The 19,108-nt window shown below is 35.1% G+C and overlaps 1 protein-coding gene across 4 annotated transcripts in view; it reads right to left on the reverse strand.

Moving 5' to 3' along the window:
- The window catches only part of DIAPH3 (diaphanous related formin 3), a 204,823-nt gene that overhangs the window by 76,181 nt on the left and 109,534 nt on the right, over nt 1–19,108 (reverse strand). For all 4 annotated transcript variants that reach the window (XM_038131457.1, XM_038131473.1, XM_038131466.1 and 1 more), the window contains 2 exons: nt 10,293–10,417; nt 520–684 (listed from right to left, as the gene is read on the reverse strand). In XM_038131457.1, the coding sequence (XP_037987385.1) occupies nt 520–684; nt 10,293–10,417 (290 nt within the window). The remainder of the gene's footprint in view (nt 1–519; nt 685–10,292; nt 10,418–19,108) is intronic.

Below are 19,108 nucleotides of genomic sequence, written 5' to 3' on the forward strand. Positions count from 1 at the left end.
AATCATTACATGTTCCAAATGGTTGCTAAATATGGGTTCCAGTTTAAGTGCTTTCCTCAAAACTGATGGATATATGAATTCCAAACTGTTTCTCAGTACCTGTGAACAAAGTAATTTTCTCCACCTGTATCTTCAGACCTATCTGAAATAATCAAAAAACACAACCAACCAAGTATAACCAAACAAGACTGGGAAACATGCAAGCAACCTAAATACATGTGTTGTAATGATAAGTTGTAATGACCAGGCTGCAATGAGGAGTAGGTGGCAAAATGACTAAGTGAATCTTTCAATCTGTCTTTTGATCTATAGGCATTAGTTGGATCATTCCTCTAGATTTTGTCACAAAACTCATGCTCATACAATATTCCTGCAGGAATGTAGTCAGTAAGTTAAGCTATGTAATCATAAGAAGCCAGATGTGACACAAATCAGCTTATTATCCAAATTCATACATATAGATAAGGCTACAAAATATAACTTCTAAGAAACATTAGGTATTAAATAAGCATACTATACCATGAACATCATCCTGAAGTTGTTTAAGTCCGTTAAAAACTCCTCCACCGAAACTTTCTTCAGGTCAATGGCATAATACCCCATCACATTCTGATAGAGTTTTTCCATGTTCTCATGCATCCGTGAAAGTTTCTGAAAATCTTCTTTGGCATGAACTAGGAAGCTGTACGCTGCTGTTAAGGCTGCAAGAATACTCAGTGAATCCAATCAAAAACACTGTTTTAATTTAACATTGCTTTGTATGTCATACACATTTTTTATTTCCTCAAATAAGGACCAAAAGAATTCCTTCCATGTTGTACATGCTCTCTGGCACTTACTGTGTATACTAGGCCTATGAATAAATTCAGGGACTTTCATCAAAATATCTCAACCATTTGATATTTAAAGATTATTCAATTTCTACATAATTTCTTATGAAATGAAATGTATGTAACTGATCTAACTTCAAGCACCCATGTAGTTTATTTAGTATCAATGTCTCCTTATTGAAGCTAAATGCTTAGGTATATAAATCACAATAAACTTGGAATTTAGGTACAGATACCAATAATTACCCTGAATACTTTATCAATAAATACTATCGTCCCTACTAAAATGAGAGTAAAACCAGAAATATTGGTAAACAGTATTAAAAGTAAAAATCATGAAAGATTAAAAAACTTCATTGTAACAACAATACATTTATTTCTGTTCCTGAAGGCCACATTATGTATTTAGGCTTTTTCTAAGCCTATTTGCAATGTCAACACAACTTAATTAAATTAGAGGTGAAAACAATAAAATGACTTGTATAAAAGATAAGCAATTTATAAACATCATCAAAATACTGCATATAAAATAAAAACCCCTATGTTTATTCAGGACTTCCTATAACGTACTTTGCCAAAGCTCAAAGACAAAATATTCTCCATAGCCATTTCTCCATGTTAGGCAACTTCAGGAAGTGTGTACTTTAATGGAATGATAGCTAAACAAATATTTATATTCCATTATTTTTCTACTGTAGTGAATGCTACAAAAGAAAAAAAAATAGCCATTTGATCTTTACTCTCAATTGCCCAACTCAACTACTGCAAAAGAGAATTTACTGTGTTTGTACACTTTCTACTACAGAATAAACACTCTATGGTCACTTTATGAAGCACAGAATTTTTAATCAAGAGCATGAAAATCTAGACCAGAATAGCACAGGACCTGGCATTTTTTCTTAATGAATCTCATACCACCGGCCTCAGCCCATCGTCCCAGGCCGCACAGATCCCTCTGCAGAGCCTTTCCACCTCTAGCAGATCAGCACTCCCACCCAATTTTGTGTTGTTAGCAAACTTGCTTGAGTGAACTCAATCCTGTAGTGCAGATCACCAGTAAAGATGCTGAACAGGACTGGCCCCAATACTAAGCCCTGGGGAACTGCACTAGTGATCAGTACATATTAACATGTTACAGCCAGATGACTGTTTTCAGTCTTCAGGTTTTTTGCAATGCACTACTTTTTTAGTTTTGTTTAGAAGCTGAATTCCATTTCAGTTGCACAGTTAAGTGTCCTTCTGGTTTGTTAAGGTTGCTTTAAAGATAACAAGTAAGAAGTTCCTGGGTTTTTTTTTTTTGTGATTTAGAATCGAGACCAGAAATTCACACAATAATGATCTCAGATATGTGCAGGAAGGGAGAAATAATGCACTTTCACAATATTCTAATTAGTCACTAATGGCTACTAGTTGATTATGTAAATGCAGAACAGCCTCCCCTACAACAGTCTTGTGAAAAAGGACTAACTAAAGCCAAGATCCAACAATTTTAAAAGATACATCTTCCATCACCCATAAACCACCTAATTTCAGACTTTCTCAACATGGTCCTTTTGCCAGTACAAGCTTCTTTTCGTGCTTTTAGTAGCTTCACAAGATACAGCTCGTAAGAAGCTCCAGACTGCCTGTGCTGACTGGCTGGCAACAGATCAAAGAGAACTGATACTGCCAGCCCTCTTTTCTTCTACATCAATTTGAATCTCCTTTACTCAGCTCCCAAGATGAGCATAGCGCACAGGAAACTGATCTTTAGACTTGAGAGTCTTAAAAAATTATTCAGACTCTTAAAAAGCTATTGGTAGGAGAGCAAAGAAAGTTGATGAGAGGTTTGTCTATAAATGCTGCCCAAGGACTATATAAAAAAGGATTATGTGAAACGAGACATGACAAAACACAAGCTAAGACCATCAAAAGAAATGTTACCAGTTCACAAAAACACAAACAAACCAAAACAACAAAAAAGAATGAAACTAGAAAAAATAATTCCTGCTTCTGGTTTAATTTTGATCCTAAAATTTAGGACACTTATCATTTGTGATTCTTTTACTATTAACAGATCTTATGAAAAAATATAGTTTCACGCAATTATGAGGGTGTTTATTTCCACAGAGTGAAGGGTAAAGGAAAATTAGATAAATTAGTTTTGCTGTCTCTCTACATAAATGCCAGATATTAAACACTCCAGTATATTTCATTTTCTAGGAAGCAAAACAAAAAAAAGGGTTTAAATTATCAGTAAAATGTAGACTTCATCTTGTAAATTCAAAAAAATATCCTGAAAAGAAAACCTGGGGAGTGGACGAAGTGAGAGAAAATTTCTGTGATATTCTTCAAGACCCAGCTAAATTACAGCAATATAATAGAGTCCATACAAGAAGGTTAATTTTATACTGTTGAAAACTGACTCCACCTGAATATCTGATGCATAATTTTAAACACAAAATACAGCATTCTGGCAGGATGGTTCGCTATCCAATATTTTAATGCCAGACACGATGAATCCTGAGATTTTTATTTTCCATCTGGTGCATTACGGGATACCTCTAAGCTCTTAGCATTCTACTGAGACTCTGCTTCAATTTAGGTAGTTTTAATAACTCCTCTTCCTTTTCTCCTTAAATATGGCTTTTGTTAGACAACTCTAGCTAAACTGGAAACAACAGGGAATACTACTGAGTACAACAATCCCAACTGTAATTATTATGAACAGGTTGACACATACGCATTATCAACTACACAATTCATTGGTTTGGGATGAATGAAGACGGAAGTACAGCTGAACTGCAACACAGGTGGGAAGAAAACGAAATCAAGTAGTTTGGTATTTGTTAACTTTTTCTGAAATGGCTTTACTTCATGGACTGCCTTTTTGGAATCACTGGACTACAGATCATTCTGCTAATTAATGCAACAGGATAGCACTGCACAGCTGAGACAAGATCTTTGGCAAAATTTCTAACTGCTGTATGTTTGGTCTTGCATATTCTGGCAGCTCTTTTCACAGTGAATTGCTTGTCTGAAGTTTATATGGATTTTAATACATTGTGTATATAAAATACTAATATAGTTTTGTATATCAAGCTAAGTAAAAACAGCTGTTACCCTAGAAAAGATGATGAATAACATTAATCTCTACTAAACACTTTTTTTAAAAGACACCAGTATTCACAACTTGTATTTTAGAAGAATCTTAAAAAGGGAACTGAGACTGCCACTATACTAGATGACAATAACCTCCACAAAACATGGCAAACCTTTTGAAGATTGGTGCAAAACACTTTGTGGTCTCTTCAAACTATTTCAACAAATGATTTTCTACTAAGAGCAAGCAGTGTGAATGCTGTAGGACTGTTAAGGATTTCTCACATTTTGGGAAAATAATTGCAATTGTCTGAAAAATAGATGTCAGAGAGAGTTCTTTTTATATGCATATACCAAGGTTCAACAGAAAAACTCTGCATCTGAAAACAATTTCTATGAACACATAGAAATGTTTCGATTTTTAAATCAGTACCTTCTGAAGAGTACTTGTCAAATAATACCTTCTCTTTGATTCACTCCTACTTATCTCTAGGTTATAATACTAAACAAATTGGCAGGTATTTGTATCACACAAAGCTGCTGCATCCACTGTGTATGTATCATATATGACAAGTAAAACCAGTGCTAGCTATAATATACACCTTAAGTCCAGACCAGATATTAAAAGAAGTATAGACTTTAATTAAATTTACATGGGTTGCCAAAGCCCTATCTCATTACCTGCCCACACAGTTAACATCTTGACCCTCTACCAAAGAGCAACACACAACTTTTTTTTTAGTTGAAGAGCTCAGCTTCTGTAATCCACAAAGTCCTTAGTATGCGAGGACATCTTAGAGATTCATTTATGCTGTACAGGGGGAATTTCAAACTATGAGGTCAATTAAGTAACCAACAGTTTAGAGGCAGCTAGTCCCTTCCCTGCAGCTGAAATGGGTTTCTTTTACCTCATTTGGTAGTGAAGGTTCTGACTCATTTAAGTGCTGTTTCTTCCTCCTCTTTCTGCAATGTCAACAAATCAAATTAAATGGCAAAGGAACAGCTAATTGATCAAAAGAAAGGACTTTTTTCCTAGCTGAAAAGCAGCAATCAGCTGATTGTCTCTCAAGTATTAGTTCCATAAGTTTCTGTAAAAGAACACCATCAACACCACTTTTATCAGTAAGCTCAAACTTTCTCAGCTGCTGCTTGGAAAATCAGAAGATGGGAGCTGTACTGATAAACAGTATGTTGACTAAATCACTTAATTAAACTTTTAATATGCAATTTAAATACTCTTCCTAAACCCACTAAATTTTTATTTTGAAAGTACAAGCGTATTTTATTCACTGTGCTTTTTATGGAACATTTCACTCAATGGATTTAATACGTTAGATCGATATCAATTCAATATTCTTCGACTTCCCTAATTAAAGGAAACAGAAGAATTGAGATAATAACTATTTCTTTTCAGCTCGCATACACACGATGGCTCATAAATTAATGCAATATAATATATAGGAGAAATATTCATAATTACAGACTTGTCAATAAAAGAGTGAACCAACTGTGCATGTCTCTGACTTCCTAAAGAAACAAGAATGCTAATCAGTTCATTAGGGGGCTTTGGGTTGTGATATTTAGCGACAGGATATAATGGCCTGCTTGTCCATGGAGCTTAATTGTACTCAGGATGAAAAATTATTTTCTACAAAGCACTATCCTTCTTTTTTAAGACTTCCTGCTGGTTTCTTTTTATGAGCCGCATGCTTTTCAAGACATCATCACCACTCAGATTTCCTTGTCATAGGAATAAAAGTAAAGACAGGTCCAGGTTTCATCATGCTGTGCAGGATTATCTAACCTTTACATCAAACCTTTTCTGCTTCGTAATTTATTGAAGTTCCTGTTTTCCTAAAAGTGAGCTGCTTTAATTAGTGTGTTCACAAACATGACTAGAAACCGTAGGCAACTATGCTGTTTAGAAATTGCTGTCTGTCTGCTGGGTCAGATAGCAGGTGAGGGTAAACTACTTCTGTTTATAATATTTACTATTCAAAATATTGTATTTGAATAGTCTAATACAATGAAATATGTAGTGTAAGGACTTAGAGAGCACAGCTGTATGTCTCAAGCACTCTTCAGGCCACAGAAGGACGTGAGATGTGTACAGAAAGGAGATATGCACAGAAGGGAGCAACAGGACGTTTCTAACCTGGCAGAGGTGAGATCTTGGTAGCAAATCCTGGTTAATGCACCCAGACAACAATTCCCACTGTGGAAATCTGTGTAAAGAAGCAGCTGAAAATACAAATATCACTGGTCAAACAAAGATCACCCCAAGTTATGGGATAGATGGGCAGCTGTGTGACTACTGAAGATGTTCCTCCCCAAATATGCCTCTGAGGGACTAGAAATTAAGCCACTGTGACAGGAACTCAAGATAAGATAAAAGTGGTACTGTTGTTGGGTGTTATCTCAGACCTAGGGGAAGGCAACAAAGCTGGAGGAGAAGAATAGATCACTGATAACAAACACAAAGAATGTAGAGTTTCTAGTTCACAAGGAAAGCCAATTCAGCAACTATGCTGAAATCAGCTCCAGCTGGGTAGAAAGTAATTCTGGCAGGGGGAGATCACAACACACTGAACCAAGAAACCACCGACTCAACCGAAGAGAAAGACTGAGCACAGGACTAATAGAAACAGAACTGTGTAGCCAATGAGCATTAATTTATTTGTTTGCTAACTGTGTAAATAGTGAAAAGTTTTGAACCACCTCAGGACACACTATCACCAAGAAGCCTAAGGTGAAGAAAGACTAACAGCATACCACTGGATCCATAAGTGCGGACTATCTCCTGCTTTACTTCTCCCTTCCTTTCCCCCTACCCACCCCATTTACTGTTAAATAAAATGTGTATTATTGACTTCAGCATATGGTCTCAGGTCATTAATCGAAACCTAAGAGTTGGTTTTACCTGTATTGATTTATTCTAAGTAAGACCAAATATTTATTTTGCCAGTTTCTGACAGCAGTCAATACCCAACAATTAGGGAAAACAAGGAGGAAACAAAACTTGGCAAATGTAGCATGATAATTCAAGTGATGTGGTATTCAGTTTCTAGCAATCTGTATGTTAGACATTCTTCCAAGGTACAGGTGCCTCTTGGCTACTATTGAGCCACCTATCTAGGCCGTATATGAAATTCATTCACATTTTCAGTTTAATTGTCTGTTGTCCATGAAAACATTTCTGTTAGTGTATTTTAACTTGATGGACAGTATTTCACATGGGATGAACACATGGTTATATAAAGACACAAACAATATATCTCTTTCCTTCTGCATGGGACACAAAATTAGAAGTATTTTTATTGTATTTTCTTAATTTTTTTTGATTTTCCACCATCAGAGTATTACTCTATTAATCCTTCTGTATAATCTATTGCTAGTTGCTGGTCATTGCCACCATTCTCTGCCACATCAGTACATATATACCACACTTTTTGAGATGGGGTAATGGAAGAACTGATGGTATAAGAGTATTGCTGATCTTTACAGTATCTTGTTTATGTTTTCTACTTGTTCTCAACTGGATATTTTCCAATTGTTCTAATACAGTGTTTCTCCTTCAGATCTATCAGTCTATAATCACTGAAGTTCACTTGTTGCTTTGTCAGTATCCCCCTTTGATGTGAGGATTTTTTTCAAAGATATTAATAAAAAAAAGTAATGAAACCACTTTTTAACGTAGGAAATTTCTTTCCTTACAAGTCTTTGTGAAAACACCTTGTTGAAACATGAATGGAAATTTAGTTATGTTCTATTGACTTCTTACCTTTATCTGCATGCTGCAATATACCTGCAAAGGATGGTTTCTCTTTACAAAACACACAATGACTCTCTTCCATCACATTTTACTTCCAATTAATACATGTTCATTTCATATTTAGTCTTCATCAGTTTTCTTGGTAGCAAAGCCTGACTTGAAGATGCTCTTTGTAGCCCTTCTAAAAAACTTGTGGGCTTATTTTCAGCTTTGACCTGATCTAGTGAAAGGTGTTCCTGCCCATAGCAGAGGGTTTCAAACCAGATGATCCTTGAGATTCCTTCCCAAATTACTCTATGATTCCTCAGTTGCATGATTCCTTTGTGCCTCCAGCTAGCTTAGTTCATGTAAGAGTCTGTAGTCCATTAAATTTATATTTGAGTTAATTTTGAATTTTTTCAAGTGTTTTGTGACCACTGTTTACTACTGGGGATTTATTGCTACTTATTTTATATTAAGAAAAAGAATTCTACTGATTCCTTCATTTAACATCATCCTGCCATTTAAAATATTACACAGTAGGGTCAACTGAAATTCTCCCTAGAGAAAACTGATGCAAAGAAAAAGTTTAACTTTATGGCTATGACTTATCTTCTTGACAGACATTGATAATCCCTGTCTACTCTAGCAGGATTAGAGCTTTTGAGATGCCTGAAGAAGACGAATTGTAGAGCCTCCTTTGCATTTCCTAAGATGATCACTATCCTTTTTAAGTGATCAGTAAACTGCTCTAATGGTCTTCATATATGGGAAGGGAATTTCAATCCCAGAAAAAGTTTATGCTACTTATTGACAAGGTCTGCCTACTTACTCTGTCTTAAATACAACTGATAACTTTTTATCACAGCATTCCACTCACTTCTGCCAGCAAGTTTCATAAATGCCCAAAATGTTAGTAACACAAAGGGAAATGAGGCATCCCACATAATCATTTTTGGATATTAGATGTTTGGTATTAGCATATAATGTATATAAACTACATCTTTATTTATCCACTTTTCTCTTGCTCTCCTGCTTATATTTTTGGAAGGATTCACTCATTCTCAAATGAATTTTGCTAATTTAGTTCTCATATTTTTTTAATAACTACATATCCAAGGAAAGCTGTATACTAACTGTTCCTTCTAAATCTAGTCACTAGAAAAAAAATGCAAATAGTTAGAGGGTTTCTGAAGAGCCTGCATCATGACTATTTCAGATTAGATGATTGTTGTAGGTCCCTTCCAACAGAAATAGTCTATTAGAGTCTAACAGATAAAGAAGGACCTGTCCTTTTTCATAGTTTAGATTTTTAAACAAGCGCTTCCCATCCCTAACTTCCTAAAATACATACAATTTTCCAAACAAAGCACAGACTTTCTAAGTCCTAGCAATATTCTCCAAAAGCTCTCGTGGATATTTTTTTCCTCAAACTTCCTGGCAGTATTTTATCTCTTGCCTTCAGGATCCATCTCCTAGCTCTCCTATTATGCTGTCAGTTTCTTCAGGATCAAACTTATGTTTCATACTGTAGAGACACCATGCTGGTGGGCTGCAACATATCTCCCAAAAACACATAGAGCTGAGAGAAAAAGGCATCACTACCAACATTAAACAGAACAAACTCAACAACAAAACGTCCAACCTTACAAAAAATTAGTAATGACACTGGAAGGTTAAGATAACCCACGGCAGCCACAGAAGGCCTGAAGCTAAGTTGCAAACCCTTGGGTTGCAGTGCATCTAACAAGGACAGAACTGGCCCTCACACAGGAAGAACCAGCACATCCACCTGGCCTCAGGGTCATTTGTCATGCCTTGTGTAATAGGATGAGATGAATCAAGAGGACTGTGTCGGGAGTCCTCCAGCCTTTGTACATAACAAAGCAGTCTTCCAGCTAGGTAACAACCTAACTCTGCATGCCTGCAGAGCAAATTTCAACCTGTCTGCTCCTATTTCTGCTTCCAGATTAGTCTTGGTGCCAAGCATATATGGCCAACATTTGCTAGAGATGTTTAAGTGAAAGAATGATTTTTTTTTCCCAGTTTAATTAATTATCTTCATGTCACAAGGTGTCCTTATGAAAGACAGGCAGTGAAGTTGGCTGCATGATTTGGAACAAATAGTGAGAAAAAGAATTTTGGCAAAAATAACACCAGAAAACACTTTTCATGGGCTATGAATCTCATTTCTGAAATAAAAGAAATTTTCTGGTTCAGTGGTTGCATGTACAAAAACATTCACAATGGTAATGGCATACACTAGAAAACAAAGAGACATGGGGTGACAGACATATTTTTCTAAGAGACTGTGACATAAAAATACCATGTAACACTAGAGCGCTTAACATTCCTATTATAACTTCTCTTTACTAAGTTAAGAAACTCATATACAATGTAAAAGCCAAAAGTAAGTATTTTTCCCTCATTCATTCCACTTCAGAGGAATCCTTTAATTGGACTGTTCATGTATTTAGTTTTTGAGAGGAAAAACAAGTCACATTTTTCAAAAATACATGCTACAAACTAGACAGAAGTTATGCAAAGAATTTTTAAATTTAAGGCAATGCAGTAAAGTAACTTAGGGATTTTTGATTTGTTTTGTTTTTAAAGAGTGCCTCAAAGGATATTGACATTTTTGCTACAAACTTATCGTGCTTATCTTCAGGAACTGGAAAAGTCTGCAAATCCTTCTCAAGCTGTTGAAGTTGCCTCTCCATATGCTTGAGGCTCTTCTCCAGGTTTTCTGCTGAGACTAAAATACAGAACATTTATTCTGTTAACACACTAAACAAAAACCATTGTTTCCAAAATGCAAGAGTCAAAACCTTACCCAAGTCAGCATGCTACGTTGTTAATTCTGAAATAAAAGCACACTGAACAAATTACAATGCAAGATGAGGAGGTCCCTCTACAATGTTCAGCCCTCCTCTCTTACGCAGATTCCTAATTCTCACTAGATGTATGCTGTTTGAATGCTGTATTTTCCTCTGTTTTTATGCCCAAGGTTTTGCATTGCAATTAATGCTCTGTTTTAAGTGAACCTGTGATATACATATGCCTGTCTGTCTCCTCGGATTAACCAAAGGACCAGTTTTCAAGATATTCTAAGTAACCACAAAGCTTTTCTCCATTTCATTCTGTTAAAACAGAAAATACAAACATTTTTATGAACAATCATGAAGAAAATAAGATTCTCAAACACTGAAAATTGGGCTACTAAACACCTATGCATAAAACCTAAACCTCAGTTCTCTAGGTTAAAAGCACTATGTACGCTAAAAACCACATGTATGGTAAAAAACACAACAGAATTTGTTGGAGTAAAAGTGCTGGCCAAGCATTTGAGAGGGTGCAACAGAGCAATACAGGGACTTAAGAAAAAGAAAGGAGTGAAGCTCCTTTTAGAGAAGGATTTACAGAAGGATGAAGAAAAAGTGTAAATTTTCTTTGCCAGGAAAAGAAAGACACAACTTCCATCCATTTGAAGCAATGCATGTAAAGTTGAATGCGTTCTCTGTAAATAGTTGATTGAAACATCAAGATGACCAGAGTAATCTTAGGATAATTAGCATGTATTCTTTCTTAGACCTGTATTATTGCCATCGGTTAAAACTTATTTTTGATTATTTATGAAGTCAACTTAGCATTTATTTAAGTTTGATAGGAGCAATATATAAAGATGTAAAAACACACAGTGAATTCTAGTCCAACTTTATTTTTCTTTTTAATTATTTATTTCATTCATAATATACTGCAATTATCAGTAAAGGTATAGTTACCTTCATCGTCATCTTAAAAAAAACTCCTTGGAGAAAGTCTGAATCCCTATGATGTTACTACCATCTGCAGTGGATACCTAATTTCATCCACCAAATAGTTATGTGAGAGAAAACATAAAATACATAGAATAAACACATTCTTCTCTGATAAAAGCCTGACAGAGTCCCCAAATGACCACAGCAAAATGCTGCATAGCAACTACAATCCCATTCACAGCAAAAAGGTTAAGACAACTATAAAATGATCCATGGCAACATGATAAATTGCTTATAATCACCATTTTTTAAAGCCTCTGGTTACTCAAGAAATATTTTCTCAATTGTATGTTAGACTTGCACATTTGGAGTCAGCAACTGGTAAGCCAAAATCATCACCAGTTAGGTCAGTTGGCTTCAGTAGTTAAAAAATTGTTTTGTTTGGGGAGCATAGCTAAAATTAGAAGCTGACAATGTTGACTAAGATGTGTTTCACTCTTCACCAGCCCCAGAAACCTGATTTTAATACAAAGTCATACTTCTGCTGTCATGAGAAGCATCTGAGGGTTAGGCACACACCATTTTACATCATTGATGCTAAGAAAAACAGAATACAACAACTTGTGCCTAATCTAACTATTGATTAGGCTCTTCACAAGACCATTTATCTTGCATAAAGAGTTCATAGTATAAATTAATGTGACGTATACATATAGTACATATAGTACATAATGTCAAAATTATGAGAGCTGGCAAGGAACACCAATTTAAAAACAATGCAAAAGCCCAACACACCAAAAAATCCTCTACACCAGTTGCAGGTAGGAGCTGAGGAACAGCTACATTCTTTTACCCAGATGAGAAACCCAGCAAAATAACTCAGTGCCTAGAGCCTATACAAGAGATTTGCAAGCTCTTGCTTCCAGCAAAGCCAGTTTTTCATGCCAGTACTTCAGGTTTTTTGACATTGAACATTTACATGTTTGATCAATAATCTTCATCTTTCTATTTGGTCCTGAAGAGGACAAAATAGAGATCTAACCTAAGAACTGTTATGATCTTAGGTTGTTCTTGAACTTAAGATTTCAGCATGCCTTTGATTTCAGCAGTGTATAACTATTATATATTTCCCTTTAAGACTATATTTCTGATGATAGTTTCAAATAAAGGCTAGTTCACAATATGCTTCTGTTAAGTTTGGTACTATTGTCTTTGCAGCTTTCAATTTAGTGAAAACATTAAAAAAATCAAACCTCTAAATATTACCAGCTCTTCCAAAAAAAGATCATATAAAATAATTGCCAATCTTTTCTTGTGTGCCTCTGAAAGTCATGGTGTAAAACCCGAAGGGACATAGAAGAATGGCAGAAAATAAAAAAACAACTCTTTAACTTTAACCCCTAATCCTGGAGGGATTCAGAAATAAACCCAAGCCAAACTTAAGTACACAACTCATATGCTAGTTAAAAAACGAAGTCAAACCCTGGGGTTCTGAATGTCATTGAGCCCACAAAGCCAAGCTGTTTGCTGAATACAATGCATGTGTGCCTAAACAACCTCCTAGTTCCACCTGCTCATACCCCCTAAGCTCTCACTGTCCTCTTCCAGAAGGGCTCCTGCTATTTTTATAAGCAATAATTAGATCTCCCACCATCTGTTTTTCATGGTTAAAACAACTTCGTTCTTAGGGCTTCTGAATCTGGTTTTCTAATATCACAATTATACCAGAAGCCTCTTCACCTGCTTCTGTTTTCAAATATTTCTGCGCAGTGTTTCAGGTGATGACTCACCAGCCCTTTAATTCTTGCATTACAATTTCTCCAGTTATTCTGGGAATACCTTATCTGATTAACTTACAATAAAATATCCTTTTTTTTTTTTTACCAAAGCCCTTATTACAGTATCAAGATGCATGATCTTGTACTTCATGCTATTGATTTTCATTTCTTTTATTCTGCTTCCTCAGGATCACTCAATGATGACAACCCAATACTCTCTCATCTGGCAAACTATCTAACTCTGTGTCAGACATGCTCATTGGTGCAATACCACAATTTTTTTTGACCATGTTCCTTTTAAGACAGTATTTTGTTTCCCCTACTTTTTATTCTAATGAATATTCTCCCATTTTACATAATATCAAGTGCTTTATTAAAGTCAACAGAGATTTGATGGGATTGAAAAAAAATTAATAATCAAAGCTACCAATAAATTCATTTTTATTTTATGATACTCTCATTAACCTCTCTCTGTGTTGGATTATTCTTTCCTTTATACACCTTCATATCGATAAAGTCAGATAAAGAGACATGAAATTGCTCAAATCATTATTTTTTCAGTTTCTTAAATATTCTGTAGATGCACAACATGACTATAGCCACAGCAAAACTTGATATAAAAATGTACTTACTAAACTTCTGGTTTTATCTCAATTATCTCAGGATGCAGAATATGAAACTGGTATTTACAGTATGAGAATACAGTACTCTGAATTTTTTTCTTTCAAAAAATTTCTATGGAGAATTTTCACTCCCATCTCTCCCACCCCCAGACCATTATTCTTGCTTAGAAATAAAATAATATTTAATCTAGCTTTGAAACTATACCTGTTTAATCTTAAATAGTAGAAATAATTCTTCAAAGTGAAGCAATACTTGCATGTTCTCTCATTTTTATTGCTGCAAAACTTTTGCTACTTTTTGCATCAGTCGGTATTTCAGACATCTTACATGTCCACACTCTATAATAATTTGCTTGGATGTTTGCTTGCCATCTCCTAATCATGATGTTCGTCCTCTTGTCTACACGTATTTTGCTTCCCTTGTGCTATTATGGCCCCTTTATTCTAAGAGGGTGACAATGACAAACTGACATCTAGCCTGATACAAAAAATTATACCATATTATTAAAAAATATTCTGAAAATGTACTCTTAGTTTTGCCATGTGAAAATCACACTGGACTGAATGAGTTTACTGAATAATTCTCTAAAATTGTCATCATATTATAAATGCGGCATTTAAAAGGAAAGTTAAATGACAGAACATAGCCAAAAAAAGCCCAGTTACCAACAATAAAAAACTCACCCATATTTTCAGGTGGATTTAGACTAACAAAGAAATATTGCAGAGGAAAAGTATTGAGTGTTTCTCTAAACACCAGCAAAGGTCTGAAATATCCATTAACAGTAGCATAAGATCTACTTGGATATAGTCAGTGTCACAAGGCATTGAAAATATAAAAAAAAATCCTTTTTTTTCTCCCAACAAAATGATTCCCCTTGTCTCTTTAGCAATTTTCTGGCTTTCTTGCCTTTTCTCTCCCCTTTCCTCACTGTGTGTGTGTGTGCCTAAGATGCATACAACACTCTTTCTGAGATCTCTTTTTTCCCCACAGCTCTGACAATGCCACTGGCTCTTTAGCACTCAGACTTTCCCTTCTCTAGCTAGAGCAGACGTTAGTTTCACACATGAAAAAAAGCATCTAAGTAGGATTTAGGTCTCCCATCTTGAATTCAAATATGAGCACACCAATGTAGTGTAACTGGTAAACAATGTGAAAGCATTTTTGTACCCAGTTCACCAGTACCACCACCAGTACTATGAGGCCTCAGATCTTACAGCAACTATACTACCTCCACAAGAACCCTGGGCTGCTGGACTCGTTATAAACTTCAAGAGTCTCCTGGGAGAAATGCAGTCTGCCACCACATCTATTTTTATAATGGTCAGTTTAAGCTCAGAAATTGTTAACATGGGAAACAGCTGAAAACAGAAACACCTTAATGATAATGCACTGATTGTCAGTTATTCATCCCCGAGCTGCTACTGAAAGAAAGAAGCAGCTGCTAAGACAAGCAGGAAAAAATGGCCAAGCAACAGGATATAGCACCAGCCCTGAGCACAGGGATCAAGGTCCCCCAGTGTTACACAGCACACAGTGATATGGTACAGTGGTGGACCAGGATCGTCCAAGAGAAAAAAACATCTTATAAAAGAAGAAATTAAATCCAGAGGAGGGAGCACAAAGAAGACACTTGCATCAGTTGCAGCTTCCCTTACTGAAGAATTCTTGAGCCTCACTACCTGCTTCCTTGGGGACCACAAAGTGCTGTGGTGACTGCAGCATGTTGTATACCTGCAGATAATTTAGGGTATGATTGTTAATAACTAACTGTTTTGAATATGCAGTGAGAGTGATCAATAATGATTCCAAATGAACTATTGGCACAGAATGGCAATAAGCATCAGTCTAGTCGAGTTAAAAATAAAAGTTTAAAAATGGCCACGTTTATCAGTCTTCTACCCAATATTGTCACTTTAAGATCTAACTCCTTGAGGTATAGAGGTAGCAAGATACACAAGTCTACATGTACATCTAAATGCAATTTCAGCACCTTCCTACTCATTAAAATTAAGCCTTCTCACCTTCAAGGGTCTGTACATCTGCACAATGCATTCAGCTTTTTATTTTAATTGCCTTTTCTACCATTTTAAGGTTGCCCTTGCAATTGATTTCTGCGTAACTCATTTGATATTTTTTGTATTTCAGCAGATATCCACATTTTCCCCCTACAGAGCATATAACCCTGATGGCCTAAAAACAAGAGCCTGCGAATTTGTGACCCAAATAAAAACCCAAGCAATGCATAGCATAAATACATTATTTAATAGTACTGAGAAAACTGTCATTACCTTAGAAATTCTCTAAGAAGAAAAGCACCCTTTCCTCATGACATATAGAATTCTTATGACATATATATTACTATTTGTCTCTCATGCTGCCCTAATGTCTTTTAAGTTTTATAGGTGGGGGTTAACCTATTTTTCATTAATATAGTTTAAACTTCACATTTTCAATTTGGTTCCTAGCTTTTTTAATTTTGAAGTGAAACTATTATCTATTAAAAAAACACACGAAGTTTCAATAAAGAGAAAATGGGTATGTTACTTGTAAAGCTATAATGAGTTAATGTCTTTTAGAGAAAAGAAAATCTGCAGCTTTACAGTGTTAATACAATATGAAAGACTCAATACACTGTTACCTGTAAGGTCTGGGTAAATTAGAGTCAATCAAGTAAAAGAGCAGCCTGCATAAATGCAATATAAAACTTTATAATACCATAAAATAAGAAATTAGTAAATTGTACTGAATTACCAAAATATTTCTTGTCTGGAACATACTAACAGAAAAGCAGGGAAGTCATTATGTTTAAAAGAAAGGACAGCTTTAATTATATAAATCTTCAGGAACTGTCATATCTGTAAGCTCATTAGCTGCAATGAAAGTTCCTCCTGCTGATCTAAGAGCACTTAGAAAACAGGATTTGTTACACTTCAAAGTAAAAAGGTATCTTTAATTCATGTACTGTAACAGTGAATTAAATCTACTTCTAGTATTACAAAAGTAAAAACTAAAACTTTAGCATACAATGGAAAGAAACCAAAACCAAAAAATAAATACGTTAAATACCCCGGAGCAAACTTCAATTGCACAGGTCGTATGTCCCTTACTGTTTGCTTCTCAAAATTAGATTTTAAGAAATATTTTTCCTGTGACAACTAATTTACATACTGTGAATATTTAATAATTTATAAAGTACTATAAAATACATTAGCATCACCATTAACTTGGTGCAGTCACTTGACTCTGCTCTTGAAGTCTTACAAGCCATTTTAACAGCTCGCTGTATGATCACTGGACAATGTTTAAGGAAATTAAAGAAGCATGAATGTTTCTTCTGGAAAGTATAAAAAGAAAATTAGTTGCTCAAGATTGTAATGTTCTAATATTAACCATTTTGAATAAGAAACAACTTTAAAGAGAAGTTTTAAGAATGAGCAAGTATAAAACAAAAAAATCCAAGGCAGGCTACAAATAGGCTGGCTGATACAATGACAGTCACGTCAAGGAAGAATTCTATGAAAAAGCATCCTTAAAGAAACTTATTTTGAGAAATGTGTAGAAAACTCAACAATTACTCAAAGATGATTGAGCCAAAACTAACAAGTGCTCAGTATAGCTCCATTTTTATGTATAAATATATACGTGCAACTTCAAGTTTTCTAGTAATATTGTTCAAATGGCATTTACACATTTTTCTACCACACTAATTTTGATTTATAATTTAAAGAACAGCTGCAAATAATACTTTTATGCCAGATAAAAATGTGAAATTATTGTATCTGAAGACATGAATATGCAGGCAGGTAATAAAACCAGCTCAATAAAAATCAGCTTGCAACAAAGGTATAGGAGAATAGAATATTCTTATCAGACTTCATTGATTTATTCTTGGAAAGTATTTCTAAGAATTACTTCAGAAAACAAAGTTCAGTAAAACCATGAAGGGAATTTAATTCTGCCACCTGTACAAGGCCCTTACCTTTGCCAGAACAAAAGCTAGAGAAGAAGATTTAAAAACAAGTACTGGAACAAAATGCTATCTCTATGGTTCAGGGAAAAATTGAACAATATATTAATATGACACAAAAGCAGAAAAGAGCGATGTTGTCTCTTCACCCAACAACTTTGAGGAACAAAGCAGCTTATGTGTGAATGGAACCTTTCTATTGGATGACAGGAAAAACCAAGGCTGACTTCCTCCCTTCTGTGCTATCAGCAGCCTGTAACCCTTAGACATAACATTTGGATCCAGTGGTTTTCCAGATTTACTGGAATTGTAAATTGCCTCCCAGGAATGCAAATCAGGATGGATTATTTCTACTAAACCCTAAATTACAATATCCTAGAATGGAGGAAATCCTCTAAGCCCTCAATACCAAAGCTCTGTTCTACCACAACAAGTTGTTTTTTTTCTGGAATACACATATCTGACTATATAAAAGATTTTTGATAACTTCCCCTCTATCACTGTTCCTGGTAGCCATAATGAGGGTTTGTAATATCTGCTATCATTTTCCAGCTCTCTTGGTCAACTTGTTAGACTTCATCAACATATCAGTAATACATTAGACCATTACAGTGCATGTGACTGAACAGATTCACAGACTTTCTTTATAACTGACCTTCTGCTAAGCTCAAGCAAAAATAGCTTCTTCATTAAAAATTTACTGTACAAAAGTCGGTGCATATTAAATCAACTTGCTTCATAAAAATGTACTTTGGCAGAAGTACTAAAAGGTTTAAAAAAACTCCATGAATTACAGTTTTTTGTGATCTGCTGGGTTTTCCAAAATTCCAGCGCAGCAGGAGTCTTTCAAAAACAGAATGGAGTTTTGCAGGTAGGGAAACAAATATAAACAAACACACTGATACCCTAATCTGTTAAAGATATCTTAAGGTTTTGTCTTTTTCGCACAGTGAAACTTAAATGCAAAATGCATCTCAGAATACGCCATAGTAAATTCAATATATAAACTTGAAAACATGATCACTGATTTCCATCCTACCTCATACTGACTGAGATCAAAGACTCTACTAGTCATTACCAGATGCCTAGAACAGGAACAGGACAAAAAGCCTATGCTAACTGATAATTTTACTGGCTACTCCTTGAATGGTCAGTGATCTAGATCTCAGAATTTTTCCAGAAAACAGCAGTGTCATGTAAGATGACTGTCTACACTGAAAACACTGCCTTCTATTAAGGATTAAAATAAACTCAACCACAATACATACAATAACATATTAGTGATGGGAAAAAAATCAGTGACCAGTTAACACTGA

Source organism: Motacilla alba, chromosome 1 (genome assembly GCF_015832195.1).
Source record: "Motacilla alba alba isolate MOTALB_02 chromosome 1, Motacilla_alba_V1.0_pri, whole genome shotgun sequence".
Taxonomy (NCBI): domain Eukaryota; kingdom Metazoa; phylum Chordata; class Aves; order Passeriformes; family Motacillidae; genus Motacilla; species Motacilla alba.